At 44.6% G+C, this 23,297-nt stretch overlaps 1 protein-coding gene across 1 annotated transcript in view; it reads right to left on the bottom strand.

Annotated features, from left to right (window-relative positions):
• OTOA (otoancorin) overlaps positions 1–23,297 on the bottom strand; it is a 57,374-nt gene that overhangs the window by 20,037 nt on the left and 14,040 nt on the right. Inside the window, exons 9-19 of the mRNA XM_075994882.1 lie at positions 20,939–21,039; positions 19,101–19,240; positions 15,599–15,722; positions 12,947–13,162; positions 10,013–10,180; positions 9,125–9,265; positions 7,595–7,653; positions 7,281–7,398; positions 5,305–5,378; positions 2,755–2,890; positions 1,618–1,808 (exon numbers count right to left, since the gene is read on the bottom strand). Coding sequence (XP_075850997.1) covers positions 1,618–1,808; positions 2,755–2,890; positions 5,305–5,378; positions 7,281–7,398; positions 7,595–7,653; positions 9,125–9,265; positions 10,013–10,180; positions 12,947–13,162; positions 15,599–15,722; positions 19,101–19,240; positions 20,939–21,039 — 1,468 coding nt within the window. The remainder of the gene's footprint in view (positions 1–1,617; positions 1,809–2,754; positions 2,891–5,304; positions 5,379–7,280; positions 7,399–7,594; positions 7,654–9,124; positions 9,266–10,012; positions 10,181–12,946; positions 13,163–15,598; positions 15,723–19,100; positions 19,241–20,938; positions 21,040–23,297) is intronic.

Genomic DNA, 23,297 nt, shown 5'->3' with positions numbered 1-23,297 from the left:
TAGTGAAACAGTTGTCACATACTCAGCTCTATGGGCCAGACACTGTGCTATGTCCTTTACCTGTATTAACTCATTTAATTGTCACAACCACCAAGTGGAGTCTATTACTGTCCCTATTCTACAGATGCAAAAATTAAACTTCAAAAAGATTAAGTAACTTTTCCCAAGCCACACAGACAGTAAGTGATAGAAGGAAATTTTTAAACCAAAGAGTCTGGCTCCTGAATCCATGCTCTTAAACTCTGTATAATAGTACAGTGCCCAGGACACAAGCATTACTCAGAAAACTGTTGTCTAAACACTGACTGATGACTAGGTACTACTCATGGATCTCACCTAACCTCAGAGAACTCTACATTTGAAAGAAAAGTTAGTTTTTTTTCCCCCAAGGAGCTCTCAATCACCCAGAGGTTATAGTGTCATTATTTGCATAATTATTATTATTATTCCATAACAACAATAATAATATTGTGGAACAACAGAAACTCCCATTCATTGCTGGTGGAGATGCAAAAGCATACAGCCACTTTGGAAGACATTTTGGTGGTTTCTTACAAAAGTAAACACACGTTCACTACACAATCCAGCAATCACGTTCTTTGGTATTTACCCAAAGGAGTTGAAAGTTTATTTCTACACAAAAACCTGCATATGGATGTTTAGAGCAGCTTTATCCACAGTTGCCAAAACTTAGAAGCAAGGAAGATGTCCTTCAGTAGGATAAATAAATGGATAAATAAACTGTGGTACATCCATAAATAAATGGATAAATAAACTGTGGTACATCCAGATAATGAAATATTATTCAGCACTAAAAAGAAATGAGCCATCAAGCCAAGAAAAGACATGGGGAAAACTTAAATGTATATTACTAAGTGAAAGAAACCAATATGAAAAAGCTACACACTGTATGATTCCAGCTACACAATATTCTGGAAAAGGCAAAACTATCAGTGGTTTCCAGGGGTTAGCAGTGAAGGAGGAATGAACAGGCAGAGCACAGAGGATTTCCAGGGCAGCGAAACTATCCTCTATGATATTATTATAGTGGACACATGTCATTATACACTTGTCTGAACCCACAGAATCTACAATACCAAGAGTGAACTGTAATTTAAACTATGAACTTGGGTGATAATGACAATGTAATGACAATAATGTCAAAGTAGGTTCATCAATTGTAATAAATGTACTGCTCTGGTGGCAGATGTTGACAATGGGGAGGTTGCGCATGTATGGGGACAAAGGGATATGGGAAATCTCTCTGTACCTTCCTCTCAATTTTGCCATGAAGCTATAACTACTCTAAAAAATAGTCTTTAAATAATAATAATAATACCACCATCTTGCATGTGCAAAGTGCTATCTTTTCAAAACTCTTTTCCTTCATATGTCAAGTTGCATTGGTGACAACCATGTATGATCTGCGGGGCAGCTACTATGGACCCCACTTTACAGGGAATCTGAAGCCAAAAGAAGAAAAGTCACATTTCCAGAATAAGTGTAAGTATTTAATCGTATCCTAAGCCAGAGACTCTGTCTGGAGGCCAGGAGGGCCTAGGTGGGGTATCCCTTCGCCTGGCACATCCCCCACAGTCACGCCCAGCCCCTCCTCACCCGTACTGTTCCAGGAGCCTGCACCTCACCACAGCCTTCTGCTCGGGGCTGAGGTCTGGGCAGTCTCTGAGTCTGTGCAGGGCAGGGAGCCAAGCCCTGGGGGAAATGCCTCTGTCAATAATGGTTGCTGGCAGGTGACACAGCAGGTTCCCGACGATGTCCACAGTGTACTCATCAGCAATGGAGTCGTCCTGAAACCAACAAGTGGAGCTGATGGGCAGATCCAGCAGAACCCAAGACCATGATCGCTTAAAAACACTTCCCAAATCCATACCTCTTAAAGGTTCTGGAATCTGAATTGCCTACTCTGCTACTAGAGATGTAGCGGGGCCTGGGGGACTGTCCCCCAGGGATGCAGCTCTCAGGAATCTCAGAAATCCTGACTTGCCACATGGGGAGCCCTCAATAAATGAGGGCTGCTGTCATACTTGTTATCATTCTGATGATATTCCAGAGTGAAACCACCATTATAATATTAGTACAACAGCAATAAAACCAGCACTTCAAAGTTTGTGACACTAGAAAGCCTTTAAAGCTCTTTCTCAAATTGACAAAAATAGCTGACATGTACTGTGTGCTTACTATGTGCGGGGCACTGTCCTGAGTGTCTACAGGTCTCAATCCTTTCATCTTCAAAGTGACTGTAAGAAGTAAGCACTATTATCCACTTTTTAAAGATAAAGAGACTGCCAACTAGTGGCAAGGCTGGGATTCACATGTGCCTTGCATTAAACAGGACATTGCCCATCGCATGCCCTCAATAACGCTATGAGGGTTGTGCTATTGCACCCACCTTGCAGATGAGGAGACTTAGGTTCAGAGTGGGGAAGTGACTTGCCCAAAGCCACATAACTAGTCACTGGAGGAAGTATGTCTACAACCCAGTCTGTGTACTATGTTCTCTGCAGTCCTCCAGCGTGGCCTCTCTGCTTTAGGCCCTGGGATGGGAGTCTCTAGAACCAACAGCCAAGACTGTCCCAACCAGCAGCTTCACTCAGAGCCAGCTTTGAGACCCACAAGTCAGACTTCCCGCCATCACAACAGGCTCAAGATCCCAGCCAGATCCCCAGGATGCCTGTCTCCAGGATAGCCACAAACACCCAGAGGAGAAGGGACAACCAGGAAGAGTTTCCTTACCAGGCACTGCTGCACTCTCCTGAGGACTGAAGTCTTTTTGTGGGAATCTAAAACCAAGGAGTCCAACCGACTCTTCCCCAGGCTGATCAGAAAGGGCACACACTGGGAGGCCGGGATGGAAGCCAGGTAGCGGGCCCTGGAGAGAGATGGGGAAAACAAGAGGAAGAAAACAGTGGCTGTTCTATATCTGCTTCGAAATCAGGGTGCACATGCCCAAGAGCTCATCACAAGGATATTCTTTAAATGTTTGTTCCCCCCAGTGATGCTGTGGCTCCCTGTGGCATGTAGCAAGCCTCCCACCCATAATGCTTCTCTTCTATGGACAAAAAACAAGCTTCCCATCATGCTTCTCTTCTATGGGCGGGAAACAAATTTCCCATCATTCTCCTCTTCTAATTGGCCCGAAACAAGCTTCCCATGATGCTCTTCTTCTATGCCCCAGCAACTCTCATCAGAAAATGGCATTTCCATAAAAATATTGACTTGTGGACTGGTTGAGGGGAAATGAGGAAAAAGAAAAGAAAAAGTAGGGAAGAAAGAGGAGAGAGACTAGAATGGAAAGGAAGAAGGATGAGGAAAAGAGAGTGGAAAGAGAAATGACTCTCAATTCTGTCATCTTCAGCCCATAACTCTACCCCAAGCTCCTGATCATGTATTCTCAACAGGGATAATGTCACCCTCAAGAGGGAGAAACTGGTTCTGGGGGGAGGGATGTGGAAAAAATCTTGGTTATGACAAGGACTTGTGACCCACCAAAGCTCAACCCTTTATTAATTAATATTAATTTATTAATATTTAACAAAATATTTTTCTTTAGTGTATAATTTCCCTCAATAGGGAGAAATTACTAATTTTTCTCCTTAAGGAGGCAGTAATGAAATAAGGGTTGAGAAAAACTGCACAATACCCATGCAGCCTACACATCCTCACCACTTGACTATTCCAAACAAAGACAGATTTAACATCTTCACCAAACATGTTCTTCCTCTTCTGTTATCTCAGAATCCTTTTTCTCTTTCAAAATCCATCATTGCTATCTCCTTAATATTACTGAAATCTGCTCTAGCCTCTCCATTCCCAGTACCGCTGTCTTGTTTATTTCTTCATTCATTCATCCAGCAAATATCTACAGAGCATCTGCTGTATGTCAGGCACAGTTCTAGGCCCCAATACAGTCAGGAATAAGGGGTCCCTACCCTTACAGTGCTTAATTCTAGTAGGGAAAAGAAACGCAGAGACCAATGAATAGAACAGGTAATTTCAGCTAATAATAACTGTAAGAAAGAAGATAAAATGGCTCTGTAACAGAGCATGAGAGTGGCCCCTTCTAAGGCAGCACAATTTAGGCCAAGACATGGGAGGGTGGAAGTAGCCAACCATGGCAAGGTCTGGGTTAGTGAAATAATCTTCCACTGTCTCCCTCCTTCCACTCAGGCCCCCTGCATTCCATTCTCTACATGGGCAGTGGCAATGATCTTTCTGAAACATAAATCTGATGGCTGTGCCCAGAATATAAGTGAAACATCTCAGGGAGTCACAAAAAGACCTATATGACCTTGTGTTCCCTACTTCTCAGGCCTTCTTCTCTCCCACCTACTAAAGTTTTTTCTTAACCTTGAATATGAAGCTGGAAAAATGTAACCTTGGACCTGCCAGGAGTACAAAGGAGAAAGAACTTGCCCGACAGTGAGACCAATAGAGGAAAGCTTGGACAAGAGACAGATGACTTCATTTGAGCCCCTCGATCTGAGCAGTCGCGCGGGGACGATTCGGTCTGTGCCCCGCCCCCTTCACTGATAGGCGGCCCAAGACCCAGCCCCGCCCAGCTTCGCGGTTGATTGGTCCAGGAGCCCAAACTGTTGGAGGCTTTTACGGCTATAGCTGCGGCGTGCCGTAAAGTGAGCCCCTAGATCCAGCCATCCCTGAAATGCCCACCTGGACTTCCCATTACCTGAACCAAAAATTCCCTTTTATTGCCTAAGCCCGTTTGAGTTTAAGTTCTGTTGCTTTCAACCAAATATCAGCTTGTATTATATAAATCACTCATCTATTTCCCCCTCCATGAGATTGTAAGTGCTCATAAGAGGAAAATTTAACTATATCTGAGAACTAGCACACAGAAAGTACTCGATAAACATTTTTTTTTGACTGAATGAAGATAATAATAGCGAAAGAAGGTAGAGGGAAAGAAAGAAGGAGAAAAGGAGAGAGACAGTGTCCAGACCATGCTGGACCATAGCAGGAGAAATCACCCAGGTCTGATTCCCCTGGAGCCTGGCCCAGCTCCACAGCAAGGCCAGCCCAGACAGGAACTGCCTCACTGACACTGATTCGGGCTTGGGTTGCTTTCACTTTGGTTTTTAAATGGCAGGAAAAGGAAGAGGGTCTTTCTGAATAACTATGTGAGGCTCAGAATTTACATCCTGGTTCTCAAGGGCTTAACTGTCTAAGACCCTCCCCACTCTGCCTCAAGAAAACCCAGAGGTTTGGCGTGGGTGATTCACACCAATATTACTGCTGAGCCAGAAAGGGGGGCTGATGTTCACTTACGGGAGCACAGCCAAGAGGAAAGGCGGCATAGACGACCTGGAAACTTCCCAGTATTTCCACGCCAAACAATTAACCTGAAAGATTAAGCAGTTCTAGTTCTAGAAATTCAGTCCAACAACAGTAAGAACAAACGCAGATAGTGCTTTCTGCATGCCAGGCACTTTTCTAAGTGCTTTATATATGTTCACTTAAGTAATGGAGCACCCTAAGATGCAGGTACCTCTAACTGTGCCCAGTTTATGGATGAGGGAACTGAGGCAAAACAATATGAACTCAAAAATTTGAGTATGAGAATACTCATCACAACTTTGTCCACAACTGCAAGAAAGTGAGATATAACTTTAATGTCCCTCCATAGGGGATTGGTTAAGTACATTATGGTATATCCATACAATGGAATACTACACAACTACCTTTTTTAATAAGGTAGATTTACATATATTAACATTAAATGATATCTATGCCATTTTATATATATATAAAGTTAAACAGAATAGTGTGTATAGGATGAGCTCATAGGTGTTTTTTACATCACATGTAAATGTGTTTTATATATATCAAAAAAAAATCTCAAAGTCGATAGCAAACTTTTCCCTGCAGTTACCTCTAGAATACGGTTGCTCAATCTCCACACTCCAGACACTTTGGACCAGATAACTCTTTGTTGTGGGGGGATGTCTTGTGCATTGTAGGATGTTGAGCAGCATCTCTGGCCTCTACTTACTAGATGCTCATAGTGCCCCCTCAGTTGTGACAACCAAAAATGTCACTAGTCATGGCCAAAAGTCCCCAAGGAGGCAAAATGGTACCCTGCTGAGAACCACTGCTCCAGAGAAAAATTGGGGAAATTTTACTTTCTCTGTTTTTTTTATAATAACAATGTATTTTCAGTAAAAATGTAAACAATAAAGGCAAATTTCCTAACTAACTGGTATTTAAGGTTCTGAGAACTAGAAGTGTAGGGAATTACCCATGTCGAGGCAACTCTCACTGCTCAGACATGTAGTTCTTCCTTAAAGTGGGTCTGACCTCCATCCATTTGCTCAGTTATTGGCTTCCCCTCCTGGGCAAGACTCTTAATATGGTTCAATGGTTCTCTCCAAGGAACTGATTAGAAATGCAAATCTCAGGCCTCATCCCTCTCCTACCAGATGAAAAGCTCTGGAATTGAAGCCCCCAATCTGTGTGTTAACAGCCTTCCAGACAACGCTGATGTGGATGCAAGCTCAAGTTTGAGAACCACTAACAGAATAAATAATCCAAGGGAATGACAGGGCTTCCTTAAAACTTTGCATATTCCTACAATGATCTCAAAGGACTATACACCAAGCACTATGCTTCCTCGTGCTCAGGGAGAGAATCCACTCTTTGGAAACTTTTCATCCAGGTCTGAAACACAAGGCCAGAGGTGAGAAGGTGCCTTGTCTATCCGTTTGTTCACCTCCTCAGGACTCTATGTGCCAGTGGTTCACACTCAAAGCTCAAACTCTTTGAGGCCCATTTTTACTAGTTCAGATACTGTGAAAAATCACTTACTGCTTCTAGCCTCCTCGAAGGGTTAAACAGCCTCCATAACCTTTTGGAAAATGAAGTTTTAAATGTAAAATAAAATGCTCTTAGAGTCTTTTTCCCATCCACGGCTACCCTGGAAACGGTAGGAATGTTAGATGAAGGATTACCTTCAGTCCCAGCAGAACATAATTATGAACATGCAAAATGGCACACCTTAAAAATATACTTTTTAAGGTTCAAATTTGAGTATGGGACAACTAATCTGTTGAAACTTTGGCTGTATAGATGTGGGTATTTGGAGCTTTTTGAAAAGAAACTGGAGAAAACCTGGCTCAATAATTGGCCCTAAGTCATCCTTGCATCTGAGTAATTCTGGCATAAGTATCTTTGGGTGCCACAGCCAATCCAGGCCCAGGGGTTGGGGTAGGAAGAGAGTTAGACGCAGGAACATGCTTTGACGGTACCTGATACGGTGAAAGCAGGAAGAGATTGTTCTCAAAATACCGGAAATGAGCCAGAAAGGAGTCAGCACTCATGGCATCAATGTGCGAGCACGTCACGCCTTTGACCAGCTGCCCAGCACTAGAAAACAAAACAACAGACTTGGGAGAGAAAGGGGTGGGGAGGAGAGAAAAAAGAAAGAGCAAGAGAAGGCAGATGTGATCTGACACAGGCTACAGCCACAACTGTCCAATTCTCCCTCCTGAGCAATTAGGCTCATCTAGCAAAAGGCTCCAAAGAGCCTGGTGGGCTCCCAGGCGGAGTTACATTCTCCTACCTCAGGAGCTCCCCGGGCCTCCCAGTGGTCTTTAACAGAAGCTCATACAGGAACAGGGCCTGAGGGAAGAGAAGGATTGGCACTCACTGGGTGCCCAGCGCCGGAAGGCCCTGCAGGGAAGGCACTGTGACTCCATTTTACAGATGCAGAAGTGGAGGCTCGACAGCCAAGTTACTTACTCAGGACCACACAATTGCTAAATACCACAGCCAGGATTTGAACCAGTGTCAGAGTAATTCCAAAGCCCTGGCTCTTGCCCTCCGTATACTCCAAGAGGCAAATGAAGAGCAAAGCCATAGACAGCCGGGCTGGAGTTTCTGCACTTTGTGAAGCCCTCTGACTGGTTGAGGACTCTCTGTGACCCCTATTTAAATGCCCACCTGCTAGTTTCTGAACACCAGGCACCCCAGAAAGGGAGTGGAAGGGAGGGATGAATAGGCCAGGAAGGGCTGAAAGGCACCATCAAAAAAGACCTGCGGCTGGCAGCCCGCACTCCCCCCGAGCCCTCCCGGATGAGCACTCTGGGAGAACGGTGCATCGTAGGCAAGGGAGTCATTTGTTTTAAGGAGCGTAACTTTACAGAATCCCTAACTTGCAGATGCAATCAAGTACTACATTTATCTATTTTATAGACTCTGAAACTTTGAACATAATTCCCCAAACAGAATAAATTATGAGCTAGCGTCGGACATGGCAGTTGAGAGCCTGGAAGCAGCAAAAAAAACCCAGGTGGAAGGAGGAGCAGTGGGGAGGATGTCCTGGATGCTGCGTGTGGCCCCAGAGATTTCTCTGGGCACACGGTCAAGTTCTGGGACCCTCCAGTGTCTTCCCCATCTCAGAAAATGGCAATTCTATCAACTCAGTTGCTGAGACGAAAGTATCTTGAAGTCATCGGTGGCAGGATGTCTTTTCCAAAATAAAATGATCACCTCCATCACTAAATTTGGCAGTGGTTCATGACACAGCAACTGACCACGGGAACATCATCCAACCTCAAGAGACACCCTGAGCAGAGAGGGATTTCCGTCCGATTTGCTCAGTTCTGCATTCTCAGCTCTGTAGGCAGCGGCTGGCACGTGGTTGCTAAGGCGCTCGACAAACATTTGCTGAGTGGATCTAATGAAGGCCAATGAATGAGAAGGAAGCAAGGACAGTTCTAAGGCAGTGCATCCTTCAACAGCACCATCCTCTCCAAGTGGCCTCAGCACTGGCGGCTTTTAATAATACACATCGTAACCGCTAATATTTCCAGCACACTGCCCAAGTGGCATATCCCACTGATCCTCATGAGAAGTTATCCCCATTTTGCACATGAGCAAACTGAGGCCAGGTAAAGAGCAATAGCTTCTCCAATGGGAGCCAGAATTCACTCTCAGCTCTTGTCTAACTTCTTCACACTATGCTATTCTGCCTTCTGGGTTTCATCACACAGAAATAAATTTCTTCTACCAAATTAATCTTAAAACAGACCATTCCCACAAGACAGATAGTCAGAAATCCAGGATCGATCTGTGAGCCTCATGGGCATACCTGGCTCCTCCGAAGCTCCTTGTCCTTCAGGACTGTGGGGTTGAATCCAGGTTCCCTCCGTAAATCAAAAAGAGACACTTCCTTAAAGAAAGCCCCTGGTATCTCCACAATGCCCGAGGCAGGATCTCCTCCTTCGATCATCTGCCAAAAGTGAGAAGAAATATAATGATCACCTTGTAAAAGGTGCGTTGAGCTCTGGGTGAAGAGCCAGGCACTGCTTCTCGGGTAATAAAACACATCAGACCCACCCAGCAGCCTAGGAAATAGAGACTATCGCTCGCCCCATTTTGCAGGTGAGAAAACTGAGACTTGAAGGATGATTGGTTGAAAGTCATTAAGTGAGATTCAAGCCTGAGTCTGTCTTATTCAAAAACCCACACTATTTTAACACCATGGGCTACTGCTATCTGCACAGGTGGGTGCTTTAGGCCAAACCCCTTAGGTTTGGTTTCTTAACAGATTTTGCAATTGGACAGAGCAGGCCTGAGAGAGCAAGACGTCCAAGAGCCCCACCAAGCGAAAAAGGAACACAGGCACGACTTCGGACCGTGGAAAGGGCTTGCGGGAGTACTCTGAGAACTTCAGCGTTCAATTTTAGATTTGACAAACTTTTAAAACATTATCAGATTAAGAAACCTGATCTAAGAAAAGTCTTCCAGATTGGACTAGCAGGGAGAGCAACAGGGAAGAATCTTGGCATTAGCAGAGGGCCCTCCCTGGGAAGGAGGGAAGCTGAGGCAGCAGGAGGAGGCAGAACAACCCCACGTACCAGTGGCCGAGGTAATCCCAGCCCTGAATCAACGGCCCACAGTCACAGCCCACCCACATAACCCCCAAGCCACATCCCCTGTGAGCCACGTGCCTGAGGACAAGACATCTTCCTCTTACCTTGCTAAGGACACCTTGCTGCTGGGCAGGTGACAGATCAGACACATGCTGAGCGACGGTGCTTCTCAGGGCCTGCGGGAGGTCCCTGCAGTCCATGCTGCGGAAGGCCTGGGTGCTGACCCCGCCCAGCAAGGCGCCCATCTGGCTGGCGTTGTAGAAGGACAGCACCTGGGAGGGGGCAGCCGCGCCGTGAGGCTCTGCTCCGGCCTTTCGCCTCTCAGACAGGCACCGAGCCTGCTATGGGCGACACCTTAGGGGCGAGACAGGTGCTGCCTCCACAGACCTCCCTTCCTTCTATCAGGAAAGAGGGTCAAATTTCAAACCACGAGCGAGATTCATGGTATATGCACTGCACCATCCAAGGCCATAGTACAAATATCAAAAACCAGTGCCCCATGAAACAGTTGCCCAGTACTGGACTTTTTTGTGTTTAACTGAAACTAGTGGACAACATTTAAAAATTGTTTTTAATTTTTCATTTTTTTTTTAGAGAGCCGGTCTCACTTTGTCACCCAGGAGACAAAGAGCAGTGATGTGATCATCGCTCACTATAACCTCTCACATCTGGGCTCAAGTGATCCTCCCACCTCAGCCTCCCAAGTAGCTAGGACTACAGGCATGCGCCACCACACCTGGCTAATATTTTTTTTTTTTTTTTTTTTAGAGACAGGGTCTCACTATGTTGCTCAGGCTAGTCTCGAACTCCTGGGCTCAAGCAATTCTCCCACCTCTGCCTTCCGAAGTGTTTAGATTACAAGCGTGAGCTACCGCATCTGGCCTGTTTTTAATTTTTAAGCTAAATTGTTTCATGGGAAGAACTCCCATAAAAATCCAGATTTGAGTTTCTGGGGTTTTGTTGTTGTTGTTGTTTTAATCTGAACATCAGGAAATCTTGGACCCAAATTTCCATCTGGCAAAATTAGCAGGAACTAAGCAGAAACCACCTCGTTAAGTGGGCCAGGGGTTTTTCCCTCTGGCCACTGCCCATCTTGCAGAGCCTTAAGAAAAGGAAGCTCACTTTTCTCATTTATGTCACCTAGCATAGCAAAGCCCCACACTCATCTACTTCCAGGTAGAAGCTTTAAGTTGAAATAAAGAAATCTTTCAGGATGCAAGTCTGATATTTTGTGGCAAATATTATTGGAGCTGGCTTTCCTATCAAAAATTATTTTGGGTTTTTTTCCCCCCTCCTTTGTAGTGAAGATGCTAGATGGTTTTCCATACGATTAGGGATGGGTTCCATGAAAAGAGAGGTGAGCGGTTTCCTTCAGTTATTCTCTGTAGAATGGATAGTCTCTTCTTGTCCCCAAAGAAGACAAGAACTTTTGAGTGCCTGGCTTCTCAGTAAAAGTGGCCCCGCCCCTCAGGAGGAGCTGGAGGTCAGAGAAGGGTCAACCACTTTGTTCAGGGCTGGAGGGGAACAAACAGTCTCTCTCAGCTCCCTAAAATCGGATTCACAGAGAACTGTCATGGTAGACCCATGGGCCCCCAGGCAAGGTCCAGAAATGGGGAAGGTCTTCAAGCCTTCAAAATAAAGTCACATGAGGCTAGAGGGGACATGATGAATGGGCTGGCCTTGTTCTTGCGTCAGAAAGTGAGAATGAGTGGGCGATGGTTCCAGAGCCATGATGGGGGTGGTGAGCATCGGGGTTCAGCAAGCAGGCTCCGAAGCCAGATGCCCTGGCCTCAATCCCAGCTGCGCCCCCTTGGTGTGGCCTTGACAATTCCCTTATACGCTCTGTACCCCACACGAATGAACTGGAAGATGATGATTATAGCACTATTAACCTCACAAGGTTGTTGGAAAGAGTAAATGATTAACTCTCTTAGAACAGAAGGCAGCAAGTGCTTAATATATGTTATTATTGTTATATTGGAATCCGTCCCAATCCAATCCTCATGAGCCAGTTTGCATCCTGGGACGTGTCTGTGAGTGTGAACTGAAAGAGAAGGACACCAAATGCTTAGGACTCAAGTCTGGAGCCCTTTGAACAGAACCCAGCACAGGGAAACTAATTCCCCCTGAGAGAAGGTCCATTTGCTACTCCAGGAGCAGCTAGAGCATGGACTACGGCTGCTGTCCCCTCGAAATAGGACTTTCTGCCCCGACAGTTCCCTCTCTGTAGTCCAAGAGTGGGATAAAACAGCATCATCCCTGATCCCACGATGAGGGATGTGCTAGCAGCTCAACCACAAGCAAGAAAATCCTGGGATGGGCCCCACCCATCAGTCCACAATTCAGTGCTGGCTAACATTCCTAGTGAGCTTGACCTCTGTTATGTCACCTAATGTCCCAGCTTCTTTATGTGCACCAACTCACATAATCTTTGCAGCAACACATTTAACACTATGGGGTAAAGGCTATCATTGTCCCCATTTTACAAATAGCAAAACTGAGGCAAAGTGATGTCAATCAAATTGCCCAGTGTCACGCAGCTAGTAAATAGCAGAGTGAGGATTTGAAGCTAGGTTATCCCCCTCAGCACCATCTTCTTACTAGGTGGTTGTCCCTGCTGCGTGTGTACAACTGGCTGTCATGGACTGAACTAGCCGGAGTGTGATGGTATTGGGAGGTAGGGCCTTTAAAAGGTCACTAGGGTTAGATGAGGTCATGAGATAATTAGGGTTAGGTGGGGCCCTGATCCAATGGGATTAGTGCCCTTATAAGAAGAGACACCAGAGAACTTGTTCTCTCAGAGGTCATGTGAGCACACAGTGAGATGGTAGCCGCCTGCAAACCAGGAGAAGAGGCCTCAGAATGAAACCTACCTTGCCAGCACCTTGACCTTGGACTTTCCAGCCTCCAGAACTGTGCAAAAGAAATGTCTGAAGTTTAAGGCACCCCACCCATCGCATTTTGTTATGGCAGGCTGGGCAAACTAATACGCCCTTGAGCCTCAGGCCACTAAGGAAGAGTTAAAAGCCCCAACTGACCTTCTCATGGGCCAAGTATTTGGCAGACAAGATGATGACCTGACTCTTGGCCCAACCTGAGACCTGGTTGAGGGTGGAGATGGCACCATGCACAGCCTCCGGGGAGAGGGATTCCAGCTGACTGTAGGTCAAACCCACAACCGCATCCGACAAAGAGCCCAGGGTCTCATTGAGGGTCTGGTTCTCCGTGGCAATGTCCAGAAGGTTGGCTTTGAGCTGGAGGGAGAGCAAACTGGAATGGGCGTCGATAGAAAGCAGGGCAGTGGCTCCATCTGACTACATCCTGGAGGGTCAGGACTGCACAGCTCCCCGACCCTGCCCCATCAAAGCCTCTGGCCCAGGGGTGAGGAAGGTAAGGGGCTCCTGCCATGCCCAGATGGTGAGTCACCCCACAGAGGACACTTCCGCCAGCCTTGGTTTTCACGTGCCACAAATTCGCCATGTGCTGCATTTAAATATTAACTTGTTATTAAATCAACCTTAAAGCATGGCAGAAGGAAATCTCATTCCCTTGTAACTCCACCACACTCCAGTAGCATCTATATTCTTCTGGTGACCTTGAACTTTATTTCTGTATATATGACTGTTTTTCTTTCGTGGAATAGCCAGGAGCTTTTTCATGACAATTTATAATCTGTGTAAAAATAATTCTCAACAGTACAGGAAAGTAAAAGTCCCCTGAAAATCCTATCTCATAAAAATAACCGTGATTAGCAATTGGGTGTATATTTATGCTTCCAAGGCTTCTTATGTCTTTTTTTAAATATAGAGGCAGTATGTAGTTTGCACAGAGTTGTAATGTGAACAGAAGCAGTTTTCTTTTCTACATTTTTCACTTAAAATTATTTCTTGCACATGTTTGCACATTTCTATGATCATTTTAATAATCATTTTATGACAATATGCCTTCCTAGTTATAGTCAGGTGTGTTGTTCAACTGCTTCTGGTGAGGAAGGTGATAAACTTTTACCTACTGGAACATGATCTATGTCCCAAAAAATTAGAACAGTTCACGTTTTAACACCTGGCTTTGTATGAATCGTATATTCATTTCAGGCAGGTGCACAGAATGGCTCCAGGCAATATTGAAATAGCCACTAGGGGGCAGAAGAGCAAAATAGAAGAAACAGCTGTCCCAGCACCTGCGTTCTCTAAATTCAGCAGTGCCCCTTCCCTAGAGTTTAGTTTCCACATCTGTGAAAGGAAGCGCTGGACTAGAGTGGTGCTTCTTAAAATATAGAGTTTGACCAGCAGCAGCAACATCACCCGGGACTTGTTCGAAATGCAAATACTCAGGCCCCACCCAGACCTCCTGAATCACCTTGCATGGGGCCTGCAATCTGTATTTTAACAATGACCCCGATGCACCCTCCAGTTTGAGATCTGCTGAGCTATATGATCCAAAGGGCTCCCTCATCTCTAATTTCATCTGACTTTCTTTTTGGCTCCCACAGCTACCCCTGTGGCCATAAAATACATTTATTTTCTTGTGTTTGCCTGCTTGCTTAGAAGTGATTCTTTTCCTTGAAAACAAAAATATGCATTGACCAAGAGAGATGACCATAATGTCAAATGTCGAATGTGACTGGGGACCTTATGGTTATGCGTGGGAAACTGCTGTGCAATTATCGATGGCTTTATCAAAATTGTCTTTGACATTGTTATCACATCATCTTTTCAAATTAAAAAAAAATGTTTTTGAAAAAGACCATAAGAAGTGAAGAGAAGGGCAGCAGAATGGAAACTTGAACAGAAGAAAGAAGAGAGAAGAAATGGAGGGGAAGGAATGTGAGAAACAGTCTGCGTTTGCTAATTTGTCCGAAGTCTGGTCTAAGAACTCATAATGACCCTCTGAGCCAGGGTTCTCAGTCCTGGTTGTGTTGGAATCACCTGAGAAGCTTTAAAAGCATGCCCTACCCAGGCCACACCCCAGATGGCACCTGGCAGGGCTGTCACTAATGGAGAGCCAGGTTTGAGAACACTGGCCGTGCCCAGCATGTTCCCCAGAGCAGCCACTTCTGCACCACCTAGAAGCCTTTTAGAAGTGTCCTCTCCGGGGCCCCACCCCAGCCAGACCTCCCAAATCAGAATCCGCCTTTCAGATCCCCAGGTAATCCGGATGCCCTTTTTTTTTAAGACAAAGTCTCACTCTGTCGCCTCTGCTAAAGTGCAGTGGCATTATCATAGCTCACAACAACTTCAAACTCCTGGGCTCAAGCGATCCTCCCACCTCAGCCTCCCGAGTAGGTAGGGGGGACTCCAAGCACAGGCCACTACACCATGCTAATTTCTCTATTTTTTGTAGAGATAAGATCTCACACTTGCTGGGGCTGCTCTTGAACTCCTAAGCTCAAGCGATCCTCCCACCTCAGGTGTGAGCCACCGCGCCCAGCTGATATGCACATTTAAGTTTGAGACAGCTGCTCTGATTGAATTTTAACCTCTCCAGGATTTTTTTTCCTCTGTTGTTTTTGTCTTCTCTTCCCATGTTACACTCATCCTAATATTTCAGACACGGTCTTCTGTGGCTGGACTTAGATCCTGATTAACGCTACGTGTTTTTGCTCCAAGGCCAGGCAAGGCTGTTCTCCTCCCATTTCTCTGGCTAGGGAAACTGAGGCAGAGGTCCCAGGCCTAGCACCCCTTCTGCACCTTCTGAACGCCAGCCTGGAAGCCCCTCAGCTGGCTGCATTTGATCATCTGGTGAAGCAGGACTTGAGCCACTGCAGCATCCAGCAGCTCCAGGTCATCGTAGAAACAAACCAGCAGCCCCAACCTGTGTGAGAAGAGAAGGGATTGTGGTGGGGGCTCAGAGCTGGGGGCCACACCACATTCCCCTCAGTTCAAACCAACAGAGTCATGAGCACACCAGCTGCCATGTTTCAGGTCTGGTGCTGGGTTTGCCTGGATTATCCCATCACAACAACCCTACAAGGCAGGTGTGCTCCTTAGCTCCATTTCACAGATGAGCAAACTGAGGCTCAAAGAGATCAAGTGACTTGTTCAAGGCAAGTAGTGGAGCTGGGACTTAAATCTACATCCATCCAACTATGCCATCTCTTCTCCTGGGGCAGATAAAGGGCATAAGGAAAGAATGATGCTCTTAGCCACAGAAAATTCCCCATCTTCTACATGGAGATAAGGGGTTTCTCCACCCTGGAGGTTCTCTGAGGCAGAAGTCTATTTCCAGGATGCCTTCCTACCTACCCACCCAGATGATGCAAATGTCTCAGAAGAAAGAGTTAAAAAACAAAAGACGAGGCAGAACAGTGTAGGGACAAAGGTGAGATTTGAATTCTGCTATAATAACAGAGAGCAATATATCTAGTGGTTAAGAGGATAGATTCAGACTGCCTGGAATTTCATTCTCAAGTCTGTGAGATGTTTAACCTCCAGAAAGTTACTTAACTTCTCTGCAAGGTTGCTGCACACAGTTGTGCAGTGCACACCCTGTACTACTGTACTATACAGAGACAGGGTAGCCCTGCCTCTCTGAGCCTTTAATAAACAGTAGATTTGCTTTGTTCATCGTAGCACATCATAATAAATATGATGAATGAAGGAATGAGGATGACTGTGAAAGTTAAAAGAGAAGGGGCATACGAACTGATTATCATACTTCTTGGTGGAGACTAAGCACACATTCATTAACGAGTACTCTTACAGAGTTAGTATGAAGACTGTTCAACTTAGCATGGCTGGACCGCCTGCTTGACCACGGTCAGCCTGGCTCCACCCTCTCAGAAAGATATGGACATATTCAGACATGCCCACAGGAAAGCAGCCAGGCCCAGGAAAAGGATTTGAAAATGTGTCTTAGAAAAAGAGAGCTGCTTAACTGAGGAAAGAAGACCAGGGGAAGTGATAGCCAAGATACAGAATCAGCCTAAGCGTCCATCAACAGATGAATGGACTTTTTAAAATAGGGTATAGATACACAACGAAATACTCTTCAGCCTTGAAAAAGAAGGAAATCCTGTCATATGCGACAACGTGGATGAACCTGGAGGATATTATACTCAGTAAACTAAGTCAGGCACAGAAACAAACACTGCATGATCTCACCAGTACTAGGAATCTAAAAACATCAAACTCATAGAAGCAGAGAACAGAATGGCGGTTACAAGGGGCTGGGGGCGGGAAGGGAGTTGAAGAGATGTTGGTCAAAGGATACAAAGTTTCAGTTAAATAGGAGGAAGAAGTTCTGAAGATCTATTGTACGCCATGGTGACTGTAGTTCATAACAATGTTTGGTATAGTTGAACATTGCTAAGAGAGTAGATTTTAAGTGTTCTCACCACACACAAAAAGCTATGTGGGGTAATGCCGACGTTTAACTACCTTGATTTAGCCATTCCACAATATATATACATATATACATATGTATATATATCTACACATCATGTTGCATACCATAAATATAATTTTTTATCAATTTAAAAAATCAATTATAGCCGGGCGCGGTGGCTCACGCCTGTAATCCTAGCACTTTGGGAGGCCGAGGCGGGCGGATTGCTCAAGGTCAGGAGTTCGAAACCAGCCTGAGCGAGACCCCGTCTCTACCAAAAATAGAAATAAATTAATTGACCAACTAAAAATATATATACAAAAAATTAGCCGGGCATGGTGGCGCATGCCTGTAGTCCCAGCTACTCGGGAGGCTGAGGCAGTAGGATCGCTGAGCCCCGGAGTTTGAGGTTGCTGTGAGCCAGGCTAATGTCACGGCACTCACTCTAGCCTGGGCAACAAAGTGAGACTCTGTCTCAAAAAAAAAAAAATCAATTATAAAAGAAAAAAGACGGCCGGGCGCTGTGGCTCACGCCTGTAATCCTAGCTCTTGGGAGGCCGAGGCGGGCGGATTGCTCAAGGTCAGGAGTTCAAAACCAGCCTGAGCAAGAGCGAGACCCCGTCTCTACTATAAATAGAAAGAAATTAATTGGCCAACTGATATATATATATAAAAAATTAGCCGGGCATGGTGGCGCATGCCTGTAGTCCCAGCTACTCGGGAGGCTGAGGCAGGAGGATCGCTTGAGCCCAGGAGTTTGAGGTTGCTGTGAGCTAGGCTGACGCCACGGCACTCACTCTAGCCTGGACAACAAAGTGAGACTCTGTCTTAAAAAAAAAAAAAAAAAAAAGAAAGAAAAAGAAAAAAGAATAATATTTCTTGAGCAGTGATTATGTGTCAGCTGTACTTAATCCTCACAAGGACATGAATGAGGCAGGCAGATTTTTCTTTCTCACTTTACAGACGGGCAAACAGAGAAGCACAGAAAGGTGATGCAAAATGGCTAAGATCACACAACCTGTGAGCAGCAGAGCCAGGATTAAACCCAAGAAGCCTGGCTCTGGGTACCATGTTCTTAACCAGAAGGAATTTTTTTTTTTTTTTTTTTTGTAACCATAGAAAAATGGGAGCCATGCTAATGAGTGAAAATTACTAGGGATGGGGGAAGAAAGTGTGATAGTTGTCTATGACTATGTTCTCTAAATGTGGCTCATATGAAAAAACTTCAGGTAACGTGGCAATGAGAACCACGTGGCAATAAGGCCCTAAGAGATGGAGAGAAGAGGCTAGAACAGTGCTCACCCGCCTCTCCCTGACACTCAACCCTGCCAGACACCCTGGGGTTTGGGAGTGGGTGGTTACATTGCAATCGCTAAATTCTAGAGCTGATCCCATCCAGGGGCTCCCTGCTGAGAGTCTGATAACAAGGGGTTCTCAAATATGGGGACCCCCTCTAAGCTATTTCCAACACTTGACCCAACCTAATAGAAATTACACATTCACATTGGAACAGAGCTGAGACCCAAGCATAAAGAGGTTCATAAGGTTGTCTCTGCCTTGTAGATTGTACTCCTTATCCTTATTTAAAATGTTCCATTTCCACGCTCAGAGCTGGAATTAGCTCCTGATAAGCTCGCATAAAATGCCTGGCACACGGGAGATGCTCAGAAAGCATTTGTTCCCCTTACCTGCTTGCTTCATAACGCCTTCAAAAGTGGGGGACTGCCTCCTTGGGGCACAGCTCCCCTCACATGCACACAGAGAGGTGGGATACTCCGAGATGGAGCGGCCGCCTCCCTTCCCTCTTGTGCTGCTCAGAGAATTCTGCTGCTCAGCCCCATGGCATCTTGGGAAAGGGCCACTCGCCTGTGGATGGTGGAGGTGTTCCTCATGCTAAAGTTGGAGGAGCTGATCCTCTCCAGAAACGCCTGGGCCAGCTCAGGGCTGATGTCATAGACCGTGTCCAGCTGCTTGGTGGCGTTGTCGTAGCTGATAAACAGCCCAATCTGGTGGACAAGGATGGGAGGATCAACGAGAGTGGACGTGGCGGGCTGTGGCCCCACCCCGGTGGTCTACGCTGCTCTCCCTCCCGGACGCTGGGATCCGCCACCTGGTTTCACCATTGATCTCTTGCTGCTCTGTAACCCCTGCTCTGGTTTCCTCTTCAACCCAACTGTTATTTAAGAAAGGTTAATTTTTAATATCCAAGCAGTTGGACTCTTTTTTTTTAAAAAAAAAAAAAAAAAAAGCTAATTCTTACACATTTATTTCTAGATTTGTTATATTGAGGCCAGAGAATGTGGTCCATCAATTTTCTGCTTTGAAGAATCAGAATTTGTTTTAATAAATGAATGAGTTTATAAGTGGCCCCTGGGTGATGGAAAAGAGTTATGTGTTCTCTTTGTAATATACAAAATTTGGTATATAGATATTCAGCGTTATTAAATATACCATTCAGATTCTATATATTCTTGTTCCCTTTTGCCTACATGTCCAATGGTGTCGCATTGAAGTCTACTACTGTAGGCCTCATATCCATTTGTCCTTATGTTTCTAACAGATTGTGCAGGGTATATTTTGATGTGCTGTTATTCTGTGCATAAAGTGGTTCATAGGTTGTCTCTCCCTTGTGGATTTTACCCTTTAATCCATATAAACTTCCTTCTTACTGTTGGTACTCCTGCCTTCCTATCCCTTCTCTACATTTTTTGATAATGAAAAGTTGCCAATGGGTGTTTGATTTTAGAAATCCTCCCTAGGGGCCCAGCTTTCTAAGAATTTAACCTATATTTGCTTCCTGAACATCACTTAATCCTTGAAGAATAGGGAAGGAGGTGGTTATTCCTAAGAATGAGGGTTATAAAAATTGGAAGAAGTTTAAAATGCTCCCAGCCTTCTAGGTAAAAGAGATGACTCTCATTCTACCTCTGGTATCATAACAACCAGACATTGTTGGGTCAATTGGTGCTTGAACCAGCCAGTTATTTGATGCAAACACTTCTCTCACTGGCCAGGATAAACTCAGGACACATATGATTAAAATTAAAAAAAAAAAAATTGGAGGCAAGCTCCAAACTATTTATGAATGCCTCCATGATGGCAGCATTCTTTGGAGGCTGCATTCCAGAATCATGATGCCTAAGAGAATTTAGTGTCATTGGGTCAACATCATTAGAAGAAAAGAGACAGGTTGACTAGAGAGTTCAGTCACCTTAGAACCTATATGTTTTCCCACTGTAAACTCCAGAGTTAAAATCCAATCATTGCTCAGACTGAAATAGCTATGAATAGAAGGAGCTATAAATAGCAATAGCTGTTAATCCATGTTGCTTTTGCTTCCGAGGACCAGAAAGTCTATAGCTATTGTCCTTGGCCTTTCTTGAGCACAAAAATACCCTTAAATGATTTTGGGTTTATAACTGACATTCCCTTTTATGTTATGTTTGTTCACATCAGCGCTGTCTTAGTTGTCCACAACTCTTTCTCTCTTCTTAGTTCTTCTGTACTTAAAACACAGTCCTACGACTGACCACTCGTGCCCTTATTCAAAGATTTTTCTTTGGAGGCTCAAGATATACGGGGCTGAGGCAGATGTACAATTTCCAGGGTACCTTGACCGGCTGGTGGAATATTAGAGATTTAGAGGATACCTTACCCCAAGTGTATTAGTAATGAGGACATATAAATGTACTTTTCCAACTTACTTCTACAGGACTAATTTTCATAATTTCTTCAAATGGTAGGTGAACCATATATCTGCCCAAAATCCATAACTTTTCTGCACTGACCCATGAAACACAGTCATCTACAAGAAAAATAAGCAAATGAATAAATAAATAAGTAAAAGCCTTCTCACTAGGAACGTGATAATCAACAGCATCTTTGATGCCAGGGCCTCCTTCTTACAGTCATTAATTCATTAATTCATTCAACAACCATTTATTAAGCGCCTACCTGTGCGACGCTATGCTACACACACAATGTGATCGCACGTGCCCCCTACCTGAGACTTTGTTATCAACAGTGTGGTCCCTGGGATCAGCAGCATCAGCCCCTTCCTGGGAACTTGTTAAAAATGCAGGTTATGTTTTAACACTTAAAAACACAAAATATAGTTTTCTTTTTAGTTCCATTAGTTATTAAATAATCCAGTAACTTGAAATATGTTTGACTCTCTTTTAATGTTACCACTAATAATGATTCTCAACCTCATTAATTATCACCATGTTACTATATTTGAACCAAATCACAGCACTTGTACCTCCCCGAATGTTCTCCAAATCTTCACTTGCATTGCCCTTTCTCACCACTGTTCCTCAACCCTCCTGTGTCCAAATCCTGCCTTCAAGATCAAGCTCAAATTTTCCTCTTCCTTAAAGCCCTCTCTTACCTCCTTAGCCAGAAGTGCTCTCTTCCTCTTCTAAATGCCCAAAAGACTCTCTCTGTCACCCTGTTCTGGCGTTTGAAATTCCCCATCAGTGAGGTGTCAGTGGAACTTTAAAGACAGTCATGTCCAGGATCCATGTTCAAGTTTCCCTGAGCTGGAGCTAGCCGCCATTGCCCCCCAGTTCTTTAGTAAAAGACATGTACATGCAACAAATGCCACACCATGTTGGTGGCATTCAGGGAAATGAGAGAAGGAGGAAAGGGGCCCAGGGAACCAGTCACCAAGAGCTGTTGCAGAAGCCGTGGGCAATGACCAAAGCCCCAGCAAGATGGCGAAGTCAGCTTGTGCATGGGCTGACTCACAAGAACATACAGGGTCCCTCCTCCAGCCCGGGAATCAGAAATGTTGGGGTGAGCACAGGCTCACCTGTGATCCCCTCGATAGGGACTCCGGACATCTGCCTTGGCTATTAGAGGAAAGAGTGGCCCCAGAGGGCTAAATAATTTTGAAAGTAGAATTACAAAATTCACCAAGAACCAAGCTAAGTTGTTCATTTTTTAACTAATTATTAAGCATGAACTGTATTTCTAAAGACCCATGATCCCCAAGCTTGAGATATTTTTAACAGCCAAAGTATTTCCAGTTATCTCAAAGGTCTTCATGAAAAAAAATTAAGGTCCAAATAGAATTAATTTGAATTCATTATAGTTTAATAATGAAACCTACCATGTAGAAATTTTAGAAGGAAAGTCTGTGCCTAAGTAAACTCTAGCAATAAAGACTTAGGGAAGTCTAGAGGTTGAGTGACTCTCTCATGGCTACACAGCGTGAGGCTCATATTCATGAAGGCCAGGCAGAGGGAATTCTGCGATGCATTGAAGACATTGATTATTACGTTATTTAACGTTCATTATACACCAATCTGGGAGCATAATTCTAGGAAAAGGATTGATTGGCGTTCCCTATACTCCAATCCCACCAGCTTTCTTTATGTCTTCCCTACACGAGCTCATTCCCACCTCAAGGCATTTATATTCCCTGGTCCCTCTCCCTGGAATGAATGCACTTCCTCCAGCACCGCATGTGACTGATGCCATCTTCTCATTTTGGTCCTAATTCAAATGTCACCCACTCAACAGGTCATCCCTGATTCCTTAGTCCAGGGGTTGGCAAACCATAGCCCATGGGCCAAACCCAGCCCACCACCTATTTTTATACAGCTTGTGAAACAAGAGTGGTTTTTACATTTTTAAACAGTTGAAAGGGATATTAAAAGAAGAATAATATTTGGTGACGTGAAAATTACATGCATTTCAAACTTCAGCATCCATCAATAAAGTTTTATTGGGATACACTCACAATCATTCATCTATTGTCTATGGGAGTTTTCAAGCTACAACATTGAGGCTGAAAACATTTGCAAAGCCGTCTTCTGGCCTAAAGTATTTGTAATAACCCTTTCTATGGCATTTATTATTTGTATTTTCTTCATAGCAGCTACCAGTATCTAAATTCTCTCTCTAGCTCTCTTTTATTTGCTTACTTCTTTAAAGTTTTCTGCACCTACCCTTCCACAAGAAAACAAGAGGGCCACTGGAGCAGAAACTTTGTCTTGTTTTTCTGTATCCTCAGCTACTGACACATAGTAGGCTTTCAAAACTGTTTAAAAGTTTATA

The sequence above is a fragment of the Microcebus murinus genome, chromosome 19 (genome assembly GCF_040939455.1).
Source record: "Microcebus murinus isolate Inina chromosome 19, M.murinus_Inina_mat1.0, whole genome shotgun sequence".
NCBI lineage: Eukaryota > Metazoa > Chordata > Mammalia > Primates > Cheirogaleidae > Microcebus > Microcebus murinus.
This window is presented reverse-complemented; position numbering and strand designations above follow the sequence as displayed.